General features: G+C 60.1%; 5 protein-coding genes across 6 annotated transcripts; 2 read left to right on the top strand and 3 right to left on the bottom strand.

Annotated features, from left to right (window-relative positions):
• Positions 1-513: 513 nt before the first annotated feature.
• NKX2-3 (NK2 homeobox 3) lies at positions 514-2901 on the top strand. Its single transcript, XM_048946801.1, has 2 exons — positions 514-967; positions 1514-2901. Exons 1-2 carry the CDS (start codon positions 622-624, stop codon positions 2152-2154), a joined length of 987 nt encoding a protein of 328 aa, XP_048802758.1. The 5' UTR covers positions 514-621; the 3' UTR covers positions 2155-2901.
• A 4962-nt stretch (positions 2902-7863) lies between these two features.
• Positions 7864-11241, bottom strand: SLC25A28 (solute carrier family 25 member 28). The gene is made up of 4 exons (XM_048946601.1): positions 10864-11241; positions 10535-10763; positions 9882-9938; positions 7864-8965 (listed from the first exon to the last, which is right to left on the bottom strand). Exons 1-4 carry the CDS (start codon positions 11239-11241, stop codon positions 8448-8450), a joined length of 1182 nt encoding a protein of 393 aa, XP_048802558.1. The 3' UTR covers positions 7864-8447.
• Positions 11242-11771: 530 nt separating this feature from the next.
• On the top strand, positions 11772-16410 carry ENTPD7 (ectonucleoside triphosphate diphosphohydrolase 7). Its single transcript, XM_048944574.1, has 12 exons — positions 11772-11949; positions 12022-12195; positions 12271-12476; positions 12546-12696; positions 12806-12909; positions 13037-13093; positions 13238-13386; positions 13460-13626; positions 14366-14690; positions 14780-14865; positions 14985-15146; positions 15304-16410. The coding sequence occupies exons 1-12, from the start codon at positions 11942-11944 to the stop codon at positions 15518-15520; spliced, it is 1806 nt and encodes a 601-aa protein (XP_048800531.1). The 5' UTR covers positions 11772-11941; the 3' UTR covers positions 15521-16410.
• A 678-nt stretch (positions 16411-17088) lies between these two features.
• On the bottom strand, positions 17089-18429 carry LOC125693103 (V-type proton ATPase subunit e 2). Its single transcript, XM_048944580.1, has 4 exons — positions 18232-18429; positions 18100-18147; positions 17823-17948; positions 17089-17696 (listed from the first exon to the last, which is right to left on the bottom strand). Exons 1-3 carry the CDS (start codon positions 18333-18335, stop codon positions 17855-17857), a joined length of 246 nt encoding a protein of 81 aa, XP_048800537.1. The 5' UTR covers positions 18336-18429; the 3' UTR covers positions 17089-17696; positions 17823-17854.
• Positions 18347-22401, bottom strand: LOC125693101 (cytochrome c oxidase assembly protein COX15 homolog). 2 transcript variants are annotated; one of them, XR_007376984.1, is made up of 9 exons: positions 22211-22401; positions 21943-22065; positions 21528-21714; positions 21072-21239; positions 20533-20614; positions 20084-20238; positions 19048-19161; positions 18540-18785; positions 18347-18451 (listed from the first exon to the last, which is right to left on the bottom strand). XR_007376984.1 is itself a non-coding variant. In XM_048944575.1 (8 exons), the coding sequence occupies exons 1-8, from the start codon at positions 22399-22401 to the stop codon at positions 18654-18656; spliced, it is 1152 nt and encodes a 383-aa protein (XP_048800532.1). In that variant the 3' UTR covers positions 18539-18653. The 2 variants fall into 2 exon arrangements, 1 of the variants encoding a protein (XP_048800532.1); XM_048944575.1 differs by lacking the exon at positions 18347-18451 and having other exon boundaries at positions 18539-18785.
• Between the last annotated feature and the right edge of the window lie 12 nt (positions 22402-22413).

Raw genomic sequence — 22413 nt, 5'->3', positions numbered from 1 at the left:
GGCTACTGCCCGCCCGGACGCCGCGTACTCGGCAGAGGGGCACTTGCAGGGCCGCACGTGTTCGCTCCGAACCGTGTGCGGGAGGGGACCGGCGGAGCGCGCCGGGTGGGGGTCCCTAGGTCCCTACCTACCTACACGTGCTTAGCACTGGGAGGCGCGGCGGCGGCGGCCGCGGCTCTCTCCGGGGTCCCCGACCCCCGCGCCCGCGGGCTCAGCCCCGTCGGGCGAGTGCCGGGCCGGCGGGGCGCTCTCCGGGGAAGCGGCCTCCCCGAGCGCAGCCTTAATACATTGCTATTTCTGGCCCGGCGGCCGGAGTCGGGCAGGGGGCCGGCTCTGCCTCCCCCTCCTTCCAATGGCGAGGCCGCCCCCGGCCCCTCCTCGCCGTGACGTGCCGGCCCGGGGCAGAGGAGGCTCCCGAGCCCTTGGCTGTCCCTGCAGAAGCTGTAACAAAACGCAGACCCCCAGCGCCGGGCTAATGGAGGCAACTTAGACAGGAGCAGGCGCGGCCCCTCGTCTCTCGGCGCTGCCCGCTCCCCCCGCACCGGGCGCGGCGCTCCCCGCCGAGCCGCAGCCCGAGCGCCGCCGGGCCCCCGGGACTCCCCGGCCGCTCGCGCTGCCCCGATGATGTTACCGAGCCCCGTCACTTCCACCCCGTTCTCTGTCAAAGACATCCTCAACCTGGAGCAGCAGCAGCAGGACCCGCACTATGGGGCCCAGCTCCCGCACCACCTGGAGCACCACTTTCACCCCGCCGCCTGCCTGCTGGCGGCCGGCGACGGCGCCCGTTTCTCCGACGGCGAGGAGGAAGAGGAGGAGGAGAAGCTGTCCTACCTGAGCTCCGTGGCAACGCCCGGAGGCCAGGCGGACGCGCGGCTCTCCGCCGACAGCTACGTGCACGCCGTGCTGCGCGGCTCCTGCGAGGCTCCCGGCCCGGGAGAAGATCTGGACCCCACGGCCCGCGACCCGAGTGAGTACCGGCCACACCGCGCTCCCCGCATCGCCCTCAGCGCTCGCTCCCCGCCGTCCTTTCCGCGCCGCGGAGCCCCGGTACCGGCGCTGCCCCGCAGCCGCGCCGCTCTGCGCGGAGCCCTTTCCCTGCCGCGTCCCCCAGGCACCTGGAGCGGGGAGTGGCACTTCGCGGGGCTGCCGTACCCAACCTCCGCTCCGCGGCGTTCCCCGTCCCCGGGCAGAGCCTGCGTGGAGTCGCGATCCGGAGCCGCCGGATTGTCCCACGCTCCCCCTCTTGGCGGGACGGGTGAGGCCCGGCCCGGGCGCGGTGCGGCGGAGCCCTCTTAGAAAGAGGCGGCGGACGAGCAGGTGCCCGGTGCTCGGCCTCGCGGGAACTCCGCCGCCGGCGCGGAATCGCTCCCTGCCCCGCCGCCCGCCTCGGTGCTGCTTCCCAGCCCGAGCCGCGGTTCCCCGACGGTCGCGGTGTCGGGCGGCGGTGCGCGGCTCGGGGCTTCTTCCCCGCGGGGCGGCCCGGCTCAGCCGTGACCTGTGCTTCTCCGTGCAGAGAGCTGCGCTCTGAAGAAACCACTGGACGCCGCGGAGAAGCCGGAGGAGGCGGAGAGGCCGAAGCAGCGGAGTCGGAGGAAGCCGCGCGTTCTCTTCTCGCAGGCGCAGGTCTTCGAGCTGGAGCGGCGGTTCAAGCAGCAGCGTTACCTGTCGGCTCCCGAGCGGGAGCACCTGGCCAGCAGCCTGAAGCTCACCTCCACGCAGGTGAAGATCTGGTTCCAGAACCGGCGCTACAAGTGCAAGCGGCAGCGGCAGGACAAGTCGCTGGAGCTGGGCGGCCCCGCGGCCCCGCCGCCGCCGCGCAGGGTGGCCGTGCCCGTGCTGGTCCGCGACGGCAAGCCGTGCCTGGGCGGCTCGCAGGGCTACAGCTCGGCGTACAACGGGCCCTACTCCTACAACGGCTTCCCCGCCTACGGTTACGGCAACGCCGCCTCCTACAACCCCGGCTACGGCTGCACCTACCCGGCAGGCAGCGGCGGGGCCTCGGTGCAAGCCGCCTGCAGCCCGGCGGCGGCCGCCGGCCCCTTCGTTAATGTGGGCGGCCTGGGAGGCTTCGGTGGCGGCGGGCAGGCGCTGCACCAGGCGGCGGCGGGGCCCTCCTGCAGCCAGGGCGCACTGCAGGGCATCCGGGCCTGGTAGCCCGCACGCACTCAGGGCCGGGAGCGGACCGGCACGACGGCCCCGCAGCCCCGCAGCGCCCTTAAGCCCCGCGGACTGAAGGCGGAGGGGCGGCGCGGCGGGACCCCGGCTCTCTCCCGGAGCCGCGGGGCGGAGCGGAGCGGCGGAACGGAACGGGACTGGACGGGACAGGACGGGCCGAGCCCGCGGCGGAGCGCCGCCGCCCCGAGGTGCCGCCGCGACGGGCGGGCCGGAGCTGACCGCGCCGCGCCATCGGAGCAGCTTCGCTTGTAAAAAGCCGACGGCGGGGCCTGGGGCTCCCGCGGCCCTTCTCTCTATCTACTCTGTATCTGTTTCTGCCAGCGCCAGCTCGCGGAGTCAGTCAATAAACCAGGTGCAATATCCGCCGCCCGCTCCTCCTTCGCCCGGCGGCCGGTGCCCGGCGGGACTCGCTAGGCCGTGCCCGCGGGGCAGGGCGGCCCGGGCGGATTGTGAGCGTGCCAAGGCGTTGAATGGGGCCGCGCAGCTCAGAGCCGGCCCATTGTGGCCGCCGGGCCGGCGCTGAAAGGAGCCGCCGAGGAAGGTAGCGGGAATAGGCGCTTATTGGATTCGGGAACAAAAGGTGTGGCAGGGAGGCGAGGGACAAAGGGGCCCCGGCGCCGAGATTGACGGGCCGCTTTGCCCCCCACTGAGGCCCAGGCCCGGCGCTTTATGCGCGGGGGCTGCAGAAACGTGCTGGGTTTTGTTCCCCTTTCTCTGAGCGCAGGGGGAGATGAGGGGGGTCCGCGGGCCGCTGATTAGGGCCGGCCGGGCCGGGCAGCCTGAATGCCGGGGCATTATTGCTACATGTTCAACCATTCCGCTCGACTGCAGGGGGAGGGGGCTGACGAGATCCTCAACGCTGCCCGGCGACCGCTCCCGCCCCATCCCCGTCCCGTCCCGTCCCGTCCCGTCCGGGAGCTCGCAGCCACGGGTGCGGCCCCTCCGCGGAGCCTCGGATCAGTGCCGCTGCCGTGCAGAGCCCGGAGGATGGGCGTCCGCGGAGCCCCGACTGCGCGGGGTGCGGTCCCGCAACGCGTCGATCTCGCAGTGCGTCCGTCCCGCAGCCAGCACAGACGTGCCGCGTTATGAGCGTTGGCGCCGCTAAAACGCTGCGCGTCTGCACCGTGCGGGTGAGAGCGCGCAGCTCGGAAAGAGCCGGAGAAATTTTCAGCTGCAGCTCCGACGCTCGGCACGGTACGACGCGGTTCGGCTCTGCACGGCTCGCAGTGGCCGTGTCGCACGGCCACCCCGAGGCCGGGGGGCTCTGGAGCAGCGCTGGAAGAGGATGCGGCACGCCCAGCGATTGTTTGCCGGGTGGCAGCGAGGTGTCGAGGGAGAGGAAGCCCAAGCTCGGCTCTTGGCCGTCGGAGCTGAGCGATGGAGGCTCCGCAGTCTCGTGGGTAGAAACAGGATAGCCAAGAACAAAGATAGCGGAGCGGCAGCCCCGCGCTGAGGTTGGATTCGGCTGTAGGAAAGAATTGTATTCCCTTCTGTGTTCTGCCATATTGTCGTTTGCAGAAATAGGGGACGTGCGTGAGTTTGTGCCTCGGTGAGCAAGATGGAGGAATGGTAACCTCAGTACAACCTCCTCCAGAATAGGGGTGTGCAAGGAGAGCTCCCCACTTAGTGCATCGCCTCCAAGTAAGTGATGGTTTGTTGGGAACCCTCCTCATCTGGCAGCACCCTGAGGCTCTGAATGAGATGCACACATCTGTGGCCAAGCCTTGAGAATGGGCACTCAGAGCAAAGGGGCACGTGGAGACCCTACTGGCCTACACAGCAATGCCATGCAGCAGTGGCGTTACGGAGCACCAACAGCACCAAGCATTGCTGTAGGCATGGGTGTAGTACTGTGGGAGGTTCTAGATGTCCACCATCGTGAACCCCTCTGCTGGGATACATCCCAGCTGTCCCACCAGCACAGCTCAGGGGGAGGGACCCTTCAGCATCTCCCTCAACCAAGGCCCCCCAGCAGATGGGGAGGACGGAACAGCACAAGGCGAGCTGCGAGCGGGGCGGCGGAAGTGAAGCATTCTGAAGAAGAGGAACAGCCGGTGGTGGTGGGAGGGAGGTGATGGGAGACTGCAGATTGGCCAAGCTGCCCAAGGAGGGGACACACAATGGGGGGAAGTGGCTGCATTGCTGTGCTGGAAGCAGCGCCTGCCCATGACGTACTTCATCCCATCGCGCCCTGCGCGAGGCCACGTGTGCGATGTGCTGTTGGGACCCATCAGCACATGTGTGTGTGTGCACAGCTGTGGCTGTGGTGGTGGGGCCAGAGGGATGTTGAGGAAGGAGAAAGCCATGGCCAAGGGGCAGAGGTGTTTATTCCTGGTCCAAAAGGCAAATTGACTCTTGTTTGGGAGAGGGAAAGCGATGATTGATTAGGGCCCAAAAGCCCTACAAAGACTAAAGCAAAGGAGGGCTTGGGTGCAGAGGCTGGGCTTGAACCATCACACCTATGGTCCACGTGGTGCATGGGCTCAGGTTTTGATTTCTATTCACATTTCCTGGCTGAGGATGAGCCATGAGCAGCTCTGTGCAGCAGGTGAGCGGCTCCCAAGAAAGGCTTCTCACATCCCATCACAGCCACGTTCCTATGACCTCTCTGTCACACTCAGGATCACACAGGAGCAGCATGGGTCCATATGAAGCGCCACAGACATGCTCTGCTTTCCTTTCCTTCTCCAACACCTTTTCTTGTTTCTCCTTTCCACTCTCTGTGGCACAGCAGGGACCAGGCACTTGGGGACCTGCAGCAGCACTCAGTGGTGGGGGGGATCATGCTGGGAGCATCCCACAGTGCAGCATGGAATTGTTAACTCAGCGCTGGGGAGTGCTAAGGAAGCTGTGGCCAGCTGTGGAACAGGTAAATATATTAAAATATCAATAAAGCCCATTGCTGTGCAGCTCCCAGTGAGGGTTTCTCCCACTAGCACAACAGCACTCTTCTTTTCACGGGTGAGCTACACAACCATAAGCACTCCCCCATCCTCACTCCTGTCCCATGCATCACGAAATGGCCACACCTGGCCAAAGGGGGGGCACCTGCATTTTGCAGCCCGATCCCTGCGCTGGTGAGTCCCGATGCAGAGCCGCTGTAAAGGATTCAAGCAGAGGACAGAGGGAAAAGGCTGCGTCTGCTGCACTACGCAGAGCTCCGTGCCACATTTCGCGGCTGTGCAATAAATTCCGCGAACGCTTCGCAGGGACGAGCTCGCTCCCAGCTGCGACACGGGGCCCGGCCTGTCCCCAAGCAAGATCCACCACCGCCACCTATCGGCGGGCACACGGGGACAGGGGACGGGCAGCCCCTCTTCGTCCCACAGCGGTGGGATCTCCAGCAGCGCCCTCCGCAGATGTCCTGCTCTGCCCTCAGCCCCAGCCCAATGTCCAGCGCTGCAGCTCCCGGTCCCACCGCACTGGGGGTCGTGGTGCCCGTCGCCCGCAGCGCTGCCAGCCCCGGGCTCGCCAGAGGGAGCTGTATCCCCACGGGACGTGTGCCCAATGTTGGCCTAGTTCCTACTCCTTCCCCTTCGTGTAGCAGCTCGCTGCCAAGGTCCAACGCGCATCCGAATGTTCTGGGGCCAGAGGAAGCCACTTGGGTTTTTGCATTTCTCCTGGAATGTGCTGTGCCCTGTCAGGAGGTTTTAATGCCAGCCCTTGTGCCACCAACACCTGGAACAGCCTTCGAATGTCCCTGCTGCACTAATTCAGGCGCTGCTTCCTGCAGTGACCTGTTAGTGTCCACAAAGCAGGTTCCCAGCCACCGTTTACCTCTCAGTCTGAAGCCTGCGCTCCCCTATCTGCACACCACAGCTCCAGGGCTCCCCAGAACCCACATCTGCTCTGTGTCCTGAATTTACCACTGCTGTGGGGCCGTAGGGTCGTGAGAACGTGTATAACTTTATTGGGGTCTGACAGAGTCCTGAGGAATCCCAGAGCCAGTGCTGGGCAGGCTGTGATGACACCTCAGCGCTTCCGAAGCGTGCCTCCAAACAGGGCAATGGCTGCCCCGTGGCCATGGGTGGGATGGGGCTGGGGGTCCTGCGGGGAGGTGAAGGGAAAGGGTCGCCTCCAGCCTTTCGCTGGGATGAGCGCAGCTCCCTCGTTGCAAGGCCAAAAATAGCGCAGTTACTCAGCAGAGGCTGTAGGAGGGGTTTCACATGACGCACAGCCAAATGCCGGGGAGGCCACAGGACGCACCCACGTGGCTTCACTGAGGCATTATCGGAGCTGGGGAGGGCAGCAGCCATAGCTGAACCATCCAGCCCAGCTCTGAGCCAGAAGGGCTCAGGGAAGAGCACAGTGCCTTCGCTGCTGATGGAGAACGTGTTTTGGGGAAGCCACCACCAAGAGCAGGGCTGCAGGCTCAGAGCGTGAGGCTGGTGGCTCACTGTCAGGGATGCACCCTGGCAGCCCGAGGAGTGCCCCAGGAACCAACCTTGGAGCACCCTCAGTGCTGAACTTGGGGTTTCTTGAGCAGCCCTGCTTCCTGCAGTGCTGCTGTTCTTGTGCAATGCTGCACTGCTCTGTGCCAGCAGAGCTGCAGCAGCCAGGAGGCCATGCCCTGCCCAGGTCCATTGCCTCTTGACTGCTGACTTATCACATCCCTGCTCCCAGGGGTCTCTCTCCCTCCCCCCGCACTTCTGTGGGCAGTTATTCCTGGAAACATCTCTCTCCTCATCCCAGAGTCACCTTCAATCATGCCTTTGCCCACTGACATTTATAGAGCAGCTCGCAGTGGCAGACGGATTTAATAGCGTGAAGCTCCGCTGGCCCCTGCCCCTGTTTATGCCTTCCTCTCTGAGGCGGCTGCAGTGTGAGGGCTGAGGGTGAAATTGCAGCTCCACTTTGGCTCTGCAGGACCAGGCTGTTCCTCGTGTGCTGCCCACTTGTCCTGCCACAGTTTCGCCCAACCGTTTCGGCTTCTCGGATTTCTGCCTCTTGGGTGGAGGAGCTGCAGGGCTGCCAAATCTCGCAGTGCTCAGGATATTTCTTAAAGCCCCACAGCTCCTTGAACAGTGGTGAAATGAGGCTCCCAGCTCTCCAGCAGCTCTGGTTTCTTTGAGGAGAGCCCGATCCTCCTGACTGCATGGAACAGTGGGGTACAGGAGCAGAAGACTGGCACACAATTCAGCCAGACCCCCTTCCCCTTTCCACAACTGGAACATGAGGGGCAGAATGACCCCATGCAGGGCAGCCAGCAGCCCCAAAGCCACAGGGACACTGACAGGCAGCGCATACCGGGACTGTGAAAGCATTTCCTCCAGGGAGTTATTTCAGGCATGGCACCCTGTGGGAGGATGAGGCAGTGCAGGCTCACGGCATCATGGAGTGAAATGGAGGTGTTCTGATCTCCATCCTGCCTGTGGTCAGGGCTGCAGCAGTAACTTAGTAGTGGTCTGGGCTGAGCAAGCAAAGAACACTGCTTTTCTCATGGACTTTTCCACCATCTAAAGCTTTCCTCCATCAAACTGGGGAAGGCTGAAGAAGAAGTTTCCTATCCTTCATTCAAGAGCTTCCACTGAGCATATAGGCACATCTGGCTGCTGCTTCCATGTCCCCAACAGGCAGTGGTCTCACCCACTGCCCTAACAGGAGCCCCATGAAAGAGCTCAGCGCTGGGCAGTCAGAAAAGTCAAGTGACAGCACTAGGCCACTCGAGAAAAGGAGGGGACATGATGATAGAGCAGAACTGTTTTTATTGGAGGTGTCAAGAGCAGGAACAAGAACAAACCTACAGCCTCCCCTCCTCAAGTGCCATCCTCCCCTACCCACCACCACCAGGGCAGTCAGCGTTATGTGTGCGTGCTACAAGACAACGGCAAAGCTTACACTCTGCTTCAGCCAAAAGCCAGACGAAACCCTCACCATCCTCGGCAGTGCCACTGCTCCTTCCTTGGTGACTGAGCTCAGCTATGGCCCTACCAGTGGCAGGGCAGGACATTCACTTTCACCTCCAAGCAGGGGTGAACTTTGCATTAGAGGAGGATTTTGTTAAGGGAAGAATGGGAGCACAGCTCCAGTGAAGTGCCGGGGGATGTGATCTGTGCTGCAGCTCCCAGCAGGACATCTCGGGAGGCCACAGGAGTGAGTGAGCTGTGCAGCCAGAGCCGAGCTGCAGCTGCCCCAGGCAAGAAATGGCACCGCTAAACCCAGAAGGGCTTTGCTGCCCCCTCTCTACAACACAAACCGAATCAAAAGGGAGAGGGTCAGAAGACAAACCAGGAGGGGAGATGAAGCAGGTCTGGAGTCAGGTTTGGCTCGGCTCACTTCCCAGCCCGACGCTCTTCCTGGCGCTTGGTGAGGATGTACTTAAAGAACTCGTACACAGACCAGGCAATCGCTGTTGAGGGCATCTGATAAATGACTCTAGCCTGGACCCCTCTGAAGTAGGCAGTCACACCGCCCACTTGGTACACCGTCCTGAAGGCATTGGCCATGCCTGTGATGTGTCCGCTGATGTTGGAGCTCAAGGCCAGGGACTCCTGGGTGTTGAGCAGCGTTTTGCAAACGTCCAAAGGTGTAGTGGCAGCAGCAGCTACAGCCCCCGCACAGGCCCCGGAGACCACGTGGGAGCCTGGGTTGTACTGTCTGTGGGGGTTGAGGTGCTCTTGCAAGAACTCATAGGTCATGAAGTGAATGGCTTGGAAGGGGATGTTCATGGTGAGCTGGGTGGTGTAGCTGCGGTAGAAAGCTCCAACCCCTTCGTTGCGCCACACAGTCCGTACACAGTCTGTCACATGCTGGTAAGGCGAGTTGTACATCTGCATCCTCTGTTTGACCACTTGGGACAGATGGCAGCAGTGAGAAACCAGCAGCAGCAGCCAGGATCCAGGCACGGAGAGTAAGAGGAGAGAAAAAAGAATCAGTGTGAAGCCAGGTGATGGACCCCTCTGACAAGTGGTGTCCAGCAGGCCCCTGGGCAGGTCTGTAGTGATTACGTCTGAACAAGGTAACGCCACAGGAGAAACACCACCTGCTACCTCTGCAGCTACTTTGAGGGACCAGCCTCACACCAGGTAAATAAGTTCAATATCCAAAGTGTGCACCTCACTCTGCTTCAAGTGACACATTCCACCATCCACCCCTACAGATCTATGTACAGAAAATAATTCCCACTGCAGTCATCCTGTCATGTTCCAGCCAACATTGCTAGATCCATATTATCCTACAAATGCTGTGACTACAAATCCTACAGCTACAGTAAGAAGTGGAGCTCCAAGGACAAACTGACAACAGACAGTGAAAACAGCTGCCCACTGCAGCGGCAGAGAGCCAAACAGCAGCCCTGCTTACAGCATGGATTTGTCAGCACAAGCACAGAACCACATCACATCCTCCAGAGGACCTTTCACCACAGTATTCTCTAGTTTCAATGCACTTGTAATGACTTCACAAATGTGAAGATCCCCTACCTGCTGCTTTCTCTGAGCTCCAGGCAGCTGACAGCAGCACACAGCTTTGGTCAAAATCTGCCTCTCCCTATTCCTCTGTGGCTGCAGTTTACAGTGCTCCCCACAGCATCCCTCTTGCTTGCCCACTGGCAGCTACTGGGCTCCCCAAAAGGACCTTATAGTTCCCTCAAAGGATCCCCGAGGCTGGGCAAGCAGCAAGGGCAGAGATGCAAGACAGGTGACACAGAGCAGCCCAGCCAGACCCCACACAGCCCCCCCCAGCCCATTGAACAGGATCACCATTACCTTCTGCAGGGTTCATCGCAGCATCGTGGAGCAATGTTGCTACACACCCGGCTGCACCTGCAAAACAAGAACTGCCACATGTGAGGGGAGAAGACAGCGAGAGACCCCGGGGCTCCACCAGGACCCCGAGTCCCCTGCCAAAGCTGAGAAGGATGAGATCCAGAGGCAGCCTCAATCTCCAGAGAGGCGGGCAGGCGTGAAGAAGTTCCCACCCAGAAAGAGTTCAGCAAAGAGGAGAAGGGCACAGCAGTCTGTCACGTCTCGTGGGCCAGGTGGGACCTGAGCCCCAGAGCTTGTGGGACAGATGGCCACCGGCTCACAGGGCTCCCACAGGACAACGGGAAGCAGACACCACCCTGCTCCCCTCGTCCCCACGCTCTCCCGACGCGGCCACTCGGTGAAAACCACAGCACCGCAGCCACATCCGCTCTGCACCACCAACCCCTGCAGTCGCACCCGGCTCCCATCAGCGGCTCCCGTCCGTGGATAACAGGAGCCGGGCCCGGCCGCCAGCCTGAACCCGGGGTGGCTCGGACGGGTGGAGCTGCGGAGAGGACGCGGCTTTAGGGCCCCGGGGCCCCTCCCGCAGCCCGGCGGCCCCCTCCCCGCTCCCTGCCCCGCTGGCCCCGTGCAGGGCACGGCGGGACGAGTACCGTTGGCCATATGGCTATTGCCCCCCGCGTGGATGACGTCGCTCAGCGTCTTTTTTAACTTTTCGTAGCAGGCGAAGTAGAGGGCGTGGGCCGGGCCCGCGCCGGTGGCGGTGATGTTCAGGCCCCGCATGGGCCTCCACACGCCCTCGGTACGCACGATACGCCACAGGGCCTCCAACACGTTCCGGTAGCGGGCGGCGGGCTCGGGCCGCAGGCTCTGCATCCGAGTCTGAAAGACAAACCGGTAGGCCCTGGTGACCCCCGATCAACCGGGCCCCCCACCGGGACCGGCCCCCGGGTAGGCCCGGCCGCCCGCCTGGCGCCGGCACCTTGACGCAGTCGATGGGGTACATCACGCAGTGCTCCATGATGCCCGCCACAGCGCCCGCCAGCATGTGCGTGGAGACGGCGGCGCCCTGCGGCAGCGCCTCGTAGTCGGGGGCGGGCGGCGAGCGGGGCTCCGGGCCCCGAGCCGCCTCGGCTCCCCCGGGGCCCGACGCCTCCGCGCCGCCCCGCCGCGCCCGGCCCGCGCCGCCGCCGCCGCCGCCCATCAGCAGCAGCAGGACGCGGCCCGACTCCGAGCCGCCCCGCGCGCCGGGGCTGGCGCCCGCCCCCGCGCCCGCCCCCAGCTCCATGGCGCCGCAGCCGCCGCCGCCGCCGCCGCCGCCCCGACCCCGCGCCGCGCCGCCCCGCCCCTCCTCGCCCATTGGTCGCCTCCTCCCGCGCCCCGCCTCCTCCGCGCGACCATTGGCTTGAACCACGGGCCCCCGCCCCTGCTCACCGCGCTCATTGGTAGCCGCTCCGCCGCGGCGGAGGCCGCCGTTGGTTGATCGCTCTTCCGCGCTGCCTATTGGTCCGCGCCCTTCACCGCCCCGCGGTTTCGCGCAGTGCATTGGGTCCCTCAACTTTTCGTCCCGCCCCTCCGCGCAGACCATTGGGCGGCGAGCCCGCGACCTTTGGTCCGTCATAGGTCTCACGGCTGGCTTCCCTCCGAGCGGGGTTGGAGCGAAGCCATTGGCTGCTTCGTCCGTCACTCGAGGCCTCGGCGCGTGCTGTTTATTTGGAAGGCTGCGATTGGCTCGGCGCGGGTGGTGATGGGAGGGAGGAAGTCGGTGGGTGATGTCACGCGGCGCCCCTCGGTCGCGGAAGACGGGGCTCAGCCAGGTGCGGCTTTCGGCCGCCGGGGGGCGCTGATTGGCTGCATGGGCGAGGCAGCCCAGCAGCTTGGTTTGCCTTGCGGGGACGCCGATTGGATTAAGCGGCGGCTTGGGGGCGGAGCGCTGCGAGAGGCCGGGGCCCGCTATTGGTGGCCGGGAGGAGAGGCGCTGGGTGACGTGGCTGCGGGTACCGGCAGCGGGTGCCGGTGTTGGCGGCGCGGGGAGATGCGCGGGCGGGCGGTGGAAGCACATGGCCAGGTGAGCGCGGCGGGGCCGTCCCGGTCCGGTCCCCGTGCGGTCTCATCTCTGAGCCGTGCCTTGTTCCCGCAGGATCGCCGCCCCTTGCCCGCCGTGCCGCTCGGCCGTGTCCTACGGTTTCCCGGCTCTGCGGCATCGCCCGGCGGCGCTGGGGTTGGCTGTGGCCGCGGGGCTGCTGCTTTTGCTGGCGGCCGCCGGGCCCCGCCGCCGGGCCTCGCCGCGCCGTGACGCCCGGCGGGACGAGAGGTGAGCGGGGACGGGGTGGCGGGGACTCCGGGCCCGGTACAGGCGTCGCTGAGCGGGCCCGGTCCCCACGCGCAGGTACCTGGCGCGGATGGAGGAGCTGGCGGCCACCGACACGGAAGACGCGTCGCTGAGCTACGGGGTAGTGGTGGACTGCGGCAGCAGCGGCTCCCGGGTATTCGTCTACGTGTGGCCGCCGCACAACGGGCACCCGCACGACCTGCTGGACATCCGGCAGATGCGGGACCGCAGCAGCCGCCCCGTGGTCATGAAGGTTAAACCTGGTGAGTGCGGCACCGAGCCCCGCTAATGGGTGGCGGCGCCGGGCCGGTCGGTGACAACCATCCACACAGGCATCTCGGTGGCAGCGGCGGCCCCGGAGCGAGCCACGGCCTACCTGCGGCCCCTGCTGCGCTTCGCGGCCGCACACGTGCCAGCGGGAAAGCACAAGGAGACGCCGCTGTATGTCCTGTGCACGGCCGGCATGCGGCTGCTGCCTGAGAGGTGAGCACGGGGCGATGGGCAGGGAGGACTTGGCAAAGCTGCGAGATTCTGCTCTCTGCTGCTCTTGTCCTGACAAGGAGCATCTCCCAGAGGTCACTGTGCCCCTCAGGCTGCAAGCTGCCATCCTGGAGAACCTGGTGAAAAACGTGCCCCTGGAGTTCGATTTCCTCTTCTCCAAATCGCATGCTGAAGTCATTTCAGGGAAGCAGGAAGGTGGGAAACGCTGCCCTGTCCTCCTGTCCTCCCTAGCAGGGAGCACACAGGGCTGCCGGCATTGCGTGGAACCTATGTAGGATCATTTGTGCTTTGCCTTAAGGCAAAATCTTTCTGTCATGCCCAGGTGTCTACGCTTGGATCGGAATCAACTTTGTGCTGGGACGGTTTGATCATGAGGATGGTGAGTCCAGCTGCTTGCACAGCAGCAGTGGGGAAGGCAGCATGCAGCCCTTTGGCCCTCAGTTCCTATGTGCGAGGGGCATTGGGAGGTACCAGTAAAGGAATGCCCCCCAGCCCCTCGCTGACACACTGCTGCGGGTTTCAGAGGAGGCTGCAGTTGTCACTGTAGCACTGGGAGACCAGGTGGAGTCCTTGGTACGGAGACGAACGGTTGGGATCCTAGACATGGGGGGGGCCTCTCTGCAGATCGCCTATGAGGTGCCTGGCTCCGGAGCCTTTTCATCCCCGCAGCAGGTGTGTGTTGGGCAAGTGGCTGGCACTGAGAGCCGCCCAACGTTCACCACTGATGGTGGTCTCCTGTACCCAGGAGGAGGCTGCCAAGAACCTACTGGCAGAGTTCAACCTGGGCTGTGACGTGCAGCACACCAGCCATGTGTATCGCGTCTACGTCAACACCTTCCTGGGCTTCGGAGGCAACTTTGCTCGGCAGCGCTATGAAGAGCTTGTGCTGAACCAGACCTATGTGCACAACCGGTATTGCTGCCCTGCCTCGGGCTGCCCTGGCATTGCACAACAGCACCGGCTCCTTTGTGCCACCCTCACCCCATTGGATTTTCCCCAAGAGCCACCTGTGGTTGATAACAGCTGCTACAGCCACGCTGGCAGCAGCTGGGTGCAGCAGGTGCTTGGGCTGGGACGTGGCACAATGGCATTGCCCTTGTCAGAGCCCTGCAGGCATTATCAGTGCCAATGCTTGTCACCTTTCCCCTGCCAGCACTATAGGGACTCCCCTACAGCAGCTTCTGGTTTTCCCTGCTCTGGCTTTCCCTCCTTCAGCACTGGCTCATTCAGCACATCTTTCCACTGCATTCTCACCTCCACTTGTCTCCTGCCTTATTTCCTGAAGCTGTTCCCAGACTTGCAGAGATTCAGAGCCCAGGTACTCCCATGCTGGGAGAAGATCCTGCCACCACATGACCTGGGGTCTCTGTGGGGGCGCAGGCCCCCACAGGTTGGTGGGAACAGACTGTACCCCCATAGCACCCATCAGGTGCTCAGGGTTTGTGGCTACAGATCTGGAGAGCTTAGCTTCAGCAGGAGTTGGTTGGGTGATTCTCAGGACCACAAGTGTACAAGGGGACAGGGCCTTGCAGTGGTATTAGTTGTGGAGGAGCACTAGCTAATATTTTTATTAATTAATATTAATTATATTATATTAATATACTAATTAACCCCATGTGCAGTGACCTTTCTTTCCTGACTTGCTTTACAGCTTGCATAGCCAGCAGACAGGGCTGAGCCCTGAGACTCCCTTCCTGGACCCCTGCCTGCCCGTGGGACTGGAAGACACAATTACAAGGGGCAGCCAAACACTGTATGTCCGTGGGCGAGGGGACTGGCAGGCCTGTGCTCTGCTGCTGCACCCACTTCTGGCGGGGTCCAACAGCAGCCAGGACTCTCTGACTGGGGCCTACAAAGCACCCATCGACTTCAGCAACAGTGAGTTTTATGGCTTCTCTGAGTTCTTCTACTGCACTGAGGATGTGCTGCGCCTAGGGGGCCGCTACAGTGCCCGTGCCTTCATCTCTGCTGCCCAGGTGAGCACTGTTCTAGACCACGGGGTCTCACCATGCTGGGAGGGATCTGGGGTCGTTCCCTTGCTTTGAACTGAAACTTCTTTGCCTAGGAATATTGCAGCCAGAGATGGGAGGTGCTGACCCAGCGCTTCCAGAGTGGCCTGTACTCAGCACATGCAGATGAGCATCGCCTCAAGTAAGGGACCAGGGATATACCTCCTGGGGGCTCACTGATAGGAGTGGCTGTGGTAGGCTCTGTCTTGGGCTCGGACCCTGCAGTAGCACCCAGCTGATGTTCCTGTGTGCTGCCTGCAGGTATCAGTGCTTCAAGTCTGCCTGGATGTACCAAGTCCTTCACCAGGGCTTCCACTTCCCCCTGGACTACCCCAGCCTGCACACAGCCCAGCTGGTATATGACCGTGAGGTGCAGTGGACGCTGGGAGCCATCCTCTACAAGACACGCTTTCTGCCACTCAGGTAACACAGGAAGGAGCATTAGCTCCAGGACTTGTAGCCTAGCTGGAAGGGGATGTGCAGCAGTTACTGCACAAAGCTCTGCCATCCTTAGAGAGCAGCAGCTACAGCTTGTGGTACATGTGCCAATTATGCCTGGTTCTACCTCTCCTCTCCACAGGGATCTCCGGCAAGAGAGCAGCCGGCAAGCACACACCTCCTGGCTGCGCCTTTCTTTTGTCTACAACCACTATCTCTTCTTTGCCTGCATCCTGGTTGTAGGGCTGGCTATAGTCCTCTACCTCTTGCGGCTGCGCCGCATCCACCGCCGGCAGCTGGACCTGCTCTGGCTGGACAAGGTGGTGCTGCTGCCCCCAGGCCAGGGGGACTTGCCATGATATCAGTGGGACATTCACTGACCAGTTGCACCAGCAGAACCAGGACTGAATGCCAGCCAGGTCTCCAAGAACTTGGACTCTTTCCTGAGGACCATCTCAACTCTGTACTCTGTTATCTGTATGCCAGAACCACAGGCCACATGGCTGAGGCTGTTGTGGACATTGGAACCAGCCTCTCTGCCACACCCCAGTCCTAATCTTTGTTTCTTGGCCTCTGACCTTTGCTTTGCTGCGCAGAGTAAAGAAAAACCCTTTACTGGCAGCACTCGCACTGCAGCCCTTGCTGGGCCCTCAGAGCAGAAGACGTTACTGAGGCAGCCAGCTCTGGGCTGTGGCCTGAAGCCCCAGGCCATCCTACTGCTCAGCCACCAGTTTGCAGAGCAGACTGGCAAAGTGCTGTAGCTTATCAGTGCCTGGTGTGGTCTTCCCATAGTCTTGGCACAGGTTCCATGAACCAGGCAAGCAGCAGGCTCCACTGAGCTGTTCTGCCAGGCCTGAGCCCATTCATAACATTCCCTGTCACAGTGAAGGGGGTCCTACTGTGTGCCATGTGCTCCTCTGATGCTCCCAGGCCATGCCTAAGGGGCAGCACTGAGGGCGCAGGGAACATTTTGTAAGGCTACGTTTCTTTTAGTTGTTCCCTCCTAAGTGTGCTCCCTCTGTGGCATCCCACAAGCTAATCCAGCACTAAGTGCAAGGACCAGTGGTTCTTTCCCCCTTAGTTCAGGCTGAGCCTGCCTGTGGGGAAGCCACCTCTCTGTAGCTATGCATCCCTCCGTGCATGGCCTTCATCTTCTAGGCCTGGAGCCCCAATTCCCCTAATCAAGTTCTTCACTTTATACTTGAAATCATCTGTTACCATTCCTGAAGCAATAAAAAAAAACCTTTGAGCCAACCAGCAGTTGTCTTGTTTTTGAGTGAGCACCAACCCAGCAGCAGCAGCACATGGCTGGGAGCCTGACTGCTGCCTGTACCCTTCTGCTTAGTAGTGCTCCATGCTGCTGGGTCTTGCAGGTGGTATGCAGCAGCACTGCTTTCTTGGCAGATGCTGCTTTCTTGCACAACTGAGTTCAGTAATTGAGCCAGTGGTATCAAGGGAAACTGACCCTCCTGAACTGTGGATCTAGGGATCCCACACTCCCTGCCTTTTTCTTCCTAACAAAAAACAGTTGAGCTTTCCCTACAAGGCTCTGGAAGGTGTAGCTCCCTATTTGTTTGTTTCTTTTTTAAACCTTATTCACACCCCAGCTTTAAGGAACTGCTAGAACAGGGCAGAAGGCAGGACACGGGCAACAGGCCTCCAAGCTGCTACAGCTTCTGCACAGCCACAGAGATGGCCCAGAGCAGCTCAAGGCACAGCTGCCTATCAGCCTCCCTCTGGGACACACTGCTACTTATCTGTGACCCTGACTTCAAAGGGCTGTACAGGTGACGTCCAAGGTGCCTTTACCCCAAGGTAAAGCCCTGCACATGTGATGCCAACCTCTATAACAGCTGTTGATCTGTCTTATTCTCACTGCAGGAGCAGGGTTAGAAGTAAAGGTGGGAAAAGAAAAAAAAACAACAACATGAAGCCCAGAATTCCTCAGCCTCCAAGCAGCAAGGGACTCTGCTTCCAGCATCACTTACTAGAAAAAAATATTTATTTCCACAACACGCAGTCAGCAAACACAGACAAATACAAATCAATAAATAATGCCAATAAATTATCTGATAAATAAGGGGCAGACCTAAGACAACTCACTATTTTGTTCTTGGAATGTAGACACGAGAGGGATGGTGGTACCTACATACTACTGCAGCACCCTCACTGCAGAGGTGGGAGATGACACAGTCTCAGGCTGGGCACACTGCTGACCAGGAGCCCCTGCCCAATACCCCAGCACCTCCCTCACATCCATGGCAGCCTGCTTCCTCCAACAGGCTCAGCCTACCCTTCTCCCAGCCACAGCTAGAGCCTGTCTTAGCAAGGACCACCCCCTGCCAAGCAGGGACCGGTCACGTGCAGGGTGCCACGGGGCCCACGTTGCAGCAGGGACACTGCCGGCCAACAGCGTGGGCCCAGCCAGTGCTGGGCTGCAGTGCTTGAAGTGCACCGGGGGAACGGCTCCAGTCCCTGGCTCAGCACCTCTGGGAACTGCCTGGTATGGGAGGGAAGATGCTCGAACAGCAAGAGCTGGAAGGAGGAGAAAGGGGGAGATGTTAGCACAGAGCTGCACCGGCGGCCCCACGCCGCGCTCAGCGCTCCATAGCCGCGATGTGCCGGAGCCAAAGCAGCTCCCCCCCAGCTCTGCCCACTCACGGTAATGGCGGGTCTCTAGGCTGCTGCCGGGGTCACTCCCAGAGGAAGCGCACGTACCAGATGGTCTCGTTCTTCAGCTGCGGCCCGAAAAGGGGGTTGGCCTGGGCCAGGATAGCGATGAGCCAGCTGCAAGGGACGCGAGCGTGAGCCCCGGAGGCACGGGAAGGGCCCAGCGGGGCCCGGGGCCCGACGTCCGCCCCGAGGCGGGGCCCACCCGCCCGCTGGAGGCCGGCCGCGGTCAGCAGGCCCGGGAAGCCGCGCGGGGTCGGGTACTCACAAGAGGTAGCAGCACACGGCCGTGGTGACCAGCATCGTGATGATCACCCTGCGGGCGGAGACACCGTCACGACGGAAGGCTTCGCCGCGGCCCTTCCCTTCCCTCCCCTCCGGCCCGGCCGGCCGTACTCACCCGCGGTTGGGCCCCTTGGGCACGAACCACGGGGCGGCGATGCCCACCAGGCCCCAGAAGGCCGAGAAGAGGACGATGGGCAACGCGAAGCTGTGCGCCGTCATGGCCGCTCCCGCCGCCGCTCACCCGCACCCACCGCTCGGGATAAAGTCCCGCCCACTGCCGCGGGCGGCGGCCAATCCGCGTAGAGAGCGCGGCGCGCTGACCGCCCTGCCGCCTCCTATTGACGGACGGGCGCTTAGACCGCCTCACCGGCAGGGGGCGCCGCAGCGCGGCATCAGCCCGAACCTGACCGCCCTCCCCCTCACCTCGCTCCGCAAGCACGCACACACCGGCAGCTCCATAAAACTCCTTTATGTTACACGGCGGGAACGGACCGCGCACCGTTGCCGCCGGGAGGTCGAGCAGCTGAGGCCCGCGGGTCACTTGGGCACGCGCCGCAGCTCGCTCATGAGCCACAGCGCCGCGCTGAGCAGCGCCAGGGAGCCCGACTGGTGCGTGGCAGCCAGCGGCGTGGGGACGTAGAGCAGCAGCGTGCTGATGCCCAGGCACACCTGCGGGAAGGGAGGAGGGTCAGCACGGCTGTGGCTGCACGCTGCCCAAAGCGTGAGGTGAGCAAGCCCAAGGACAGGCCTCCAGCCTTCGTGTGGGGCTGTAGCACTCCAGCTCCCAGCTCCAGCCTCAGGGAGTGCAGATCATGCACTGCTTCCACGTCAAGGCAGCCTCCCAGCTCTTGTCTTGTGGATGTGCTGTGAAGGACTAGGAAAAAAAACTGAACAGAACAGGAAAAAAAAAATATATATAAAAGGCCAGTACCTGCACCCAAGCCACTGCCAGTAATGATGTCACTGCCATCCTGGTCCTGTGAGGGAGGGAGATCTTCCGTGAGAAGAAGTACAGTGCTGTGACAGCTGTGACTGAGGCAACTCCCTAAAAACGGAAGAGATAGGACAGAGAAACAACCACCCTTCGTGAGAAGTTGAAAGGAAATCGGCCAGTTATCTTTGACTGCACCTTCCATGCAATAAAACATTGCTCACTGAACTTACTTAACTTTAGAAACATGTTAATGGCCACCATCACATGCTGCAGATTCCATGCCCCAACCAGTTAACAGCCCTAAAAATATAAGCTATGTTCCATTGAATGAATGCGTTGCTTTCCTAATAGCTTTTCCTTATTTATTCTGTTTGATAGGAATTGTTTCTGCCTCCTTCCCACCTGTCACCTTGGCAGTGAAAGGTGGAAGCTGTCAGTTGGAATCCTGATCTCGTTTTCGCTACCCAGCTATAGCTTACCATCATCATCTCATTGCACAGATCACTTCACAAGTCCCCTACCAAAACTCTTTATCTTTCCATTTCATCTTATCAAGCTATGGCTTGGTCCAAAGTAATGTCAGCAGTTCTGTTTAATATCCAAATTGCTCTAACTAGCTGAGATTTCTTTCACAGGGCACTACTAGGTGTAAAGGAACTTAAGTTCTAGAGGAAATGTCACTGTTGAGTGGTGTCTGCTTTCAAGTTTTATTTCAGGCAACATCCTCAGACATTTCCATTGCAAAGGCTACCCTGATTTGTAGCATGTGGAAAATGAGACACAAAGAAATGACGTCTGTAACTCGGACAGGAGGAAGACATCCTTAAGGAAGAAAACCACATTAAAAAAAAAAAAAAAAAGAAATGAGTGCTAACCTTCCTCTTTCTTCAGAAACAAATTGGTAACAAAGCTCTCAGGACCTTGGACACTCTGTATATCACTCATGCTGACAGAACCATAGCCTGAAGATGACAGTTTGGATGTAGGAGGCAACCAGGAGGAAGCTTAGACATAGCAGGAAGACAGCACTTACCAAGATCCTGTGATCAAACTGTACAGTTGTGGGATTCTCAAAGATATTTCTCAGGGTTGGGGAGAAGGCGAGAAGATCATCTGGGATCCAGCGTTCCCCCATTTTGGGGAAGGAATTGTACACAAGGCCAGCATCCAGCCCTGCCACAAAGGCACCTGCAATTCCAGAGCAGAGAACAAGACTAATGAACTGGGTACAGGTCTTACATGCAACCTGACTCAAGAACTCAGCTCGATCCCAAATTTCTTTTGCATTATGTACAGAGATCTCACAACAGTATGCATACTGCTCAGCACATCTCCACCGGCTCAAGAGGCCAGTAAGAGAAGGTCTTAAATAAGCTAACTGAAAGTTCACATAGAGAAAGTGATAGGGCTTCTCGCACTACCCATCAGATCAGAAGAAAAGCAATATAGAGAGAGACGAGCCACAAGACAGGACAGCATTACCTGAAAGAGCTGTAAGAAAAATGAGAGCTGTTGTGCCATGAGCAAAGTGCCTCAGCCGAAGCAGCTGACGTGTCTCAGGCAACTGTAAAACAAAAAATGAACTGCAGTAAAAAATTCCAGTGCTGTTTACAACAGGTAAAAAAGGCTTTATTTACATATACAGGCTAATGGTTTGCCAAGTATTTAATGAACAATTGAGTCCAACCCTGTGCAGAAACTGAAGTGGCCGCTGGGAACTTACTATAAGAAATAATTGAACCTGGCAGGCAGGCTCCTGCCTGAACTTGCATGAACGCTTGAAACTAATCACTGTTCAGTGGAACAACAAAGTCAAATCCAGCATCTCATAATTGTTGCAGAATACAACAGTTCAGAAGAAGCTAAATAAGAAGTTTCTATAAACTTCTAGTGGTGTTAAGATCACAGTCAGAAATAGGATAAAATGGAAGTAACCATTATCCTCCACACATTTCCTTTACCCCCAACCCTCTGTGTTTTACACTATGCTGTGCCTGGACTCCTGACACATCACTTTGTACCTGGTGTCGTGGAAGCAGCAAAGACAGCCCTGTCCACAGACTGGCAGAATAAAGAACCAGTGCAGAGCCAAGGTGTGCTGCGAGGCGGTACTGGCTGACCCGAGGAATATCATAGGAATCTGGCTTCTCTTCCAGTCCACTCTTTACCATGTACCATCCCAGTAGACCCTGACATAACAAGAAAAGGTAAGAGCCAGCTCCCCTATCCCATGCGTCAGTAAGAGGAGCCAAGGGCAGCCCTTCACATTTGCCTTAGCACAGACAGGGCAGCAACAATCTCTGATTTTAGCAAATCAGAGAAACACTGAAGTCAAAACAATTTATTTCTTCCATCTCCAATCTTCTTCTATCTATCAGCACTGTCACACCCCACCCAAACTTTCACAAATTTGTCTCTCAATGATCAGGAGATACGGAACACACTGCAGCTATTCCCTGCAGCTGCACAGCTCTCACCTGGAAGCACACAAGCCCACAGAGCGCAAGCACACGGCCCTTCATGGGGCGGCTGAGCCAGCCCTTCCTCCAGAAGTAGGCAGCAGGAAGGATGTAGGCCAAGCCCACCACACGGCCCCACATACGGTGTGAGTACTCCATGTACCAAATGAACTTGAACTCTGTCAGAGTCATGTCATGATTCAGACTGTGAGGGGTGTAAAAACAAAGAGTGGTTTAAGGCAGTGCTGCTGTCCTGCTTCATGCTTCCCATAGTGATGGATGAGGGACAGGAGGGGGACCACCTGCAATCGCTACCAGATGCGCTGTGTGCTTCGCTCAGTGTTAGGGAATGTTTCTATTTGCATGAGATGCTCATGCTGCCTGTTTGCAGGACCAGTGCCCCCAGCCCACTGCCCCACCTCTGAGCGCTCACATTTTGAACTCTGGGAACTGTTGGTACTTCTGGAATTCCGCTTCCCATTCCTGCTGCGTCCCGGGGGGTTTCATTTCCTTCACCAAGTGCCAGTCCACCATGGATAGGCCGGATTCTGTCAGCCTGCAGGCAGACAGAAGCAGCACAGCTCACCCCCCAGAACCGAGAGCCACTGGGTGCAGCAGACAACCCTTAAGCTAAGAGCTAGAAACGGGGAGCTGAGGGAGGACCGACGGACAAAACAATACGGCCGGGTCCCCGCTCTCACCTGGTGACGCCGCCCAGTACTACGGCACCCGCCACAGCGCCGCTGCAGGCGAGCAGCCATCGTCCGACAGCGGGCGGGACAGCGGGGGCCGGCCGCTGCGGGAGGCAGCGGCACGGAGGCCGGCGGAGAGGAACGAGCGAGAGGCCGGGACGGAAGAACCGCCCGCCTCCGCCGCACAGCACTCGCAGCATCCCGAGCGAGCC

The sequence above is a fragment of the Lagopus muta genome, chromosome 5 (genome assembly GCF_023343835.1).
Source record: "Lagopus muta isolate bLagMut1 chromosome 5, bLagMut1 primary, whole genome shotgun sequence".
Classification (NCBI taxonomy): Eukaryota; Metazoa; Chordata; class Aves; order Galliformes; family Phasianidae; genus Lagopus; species Lagopus muta.
Note: the sequence above shows the minus strand (reverse complement) of the source record. Positions and strands in the feature narration are given on the sequence as shown.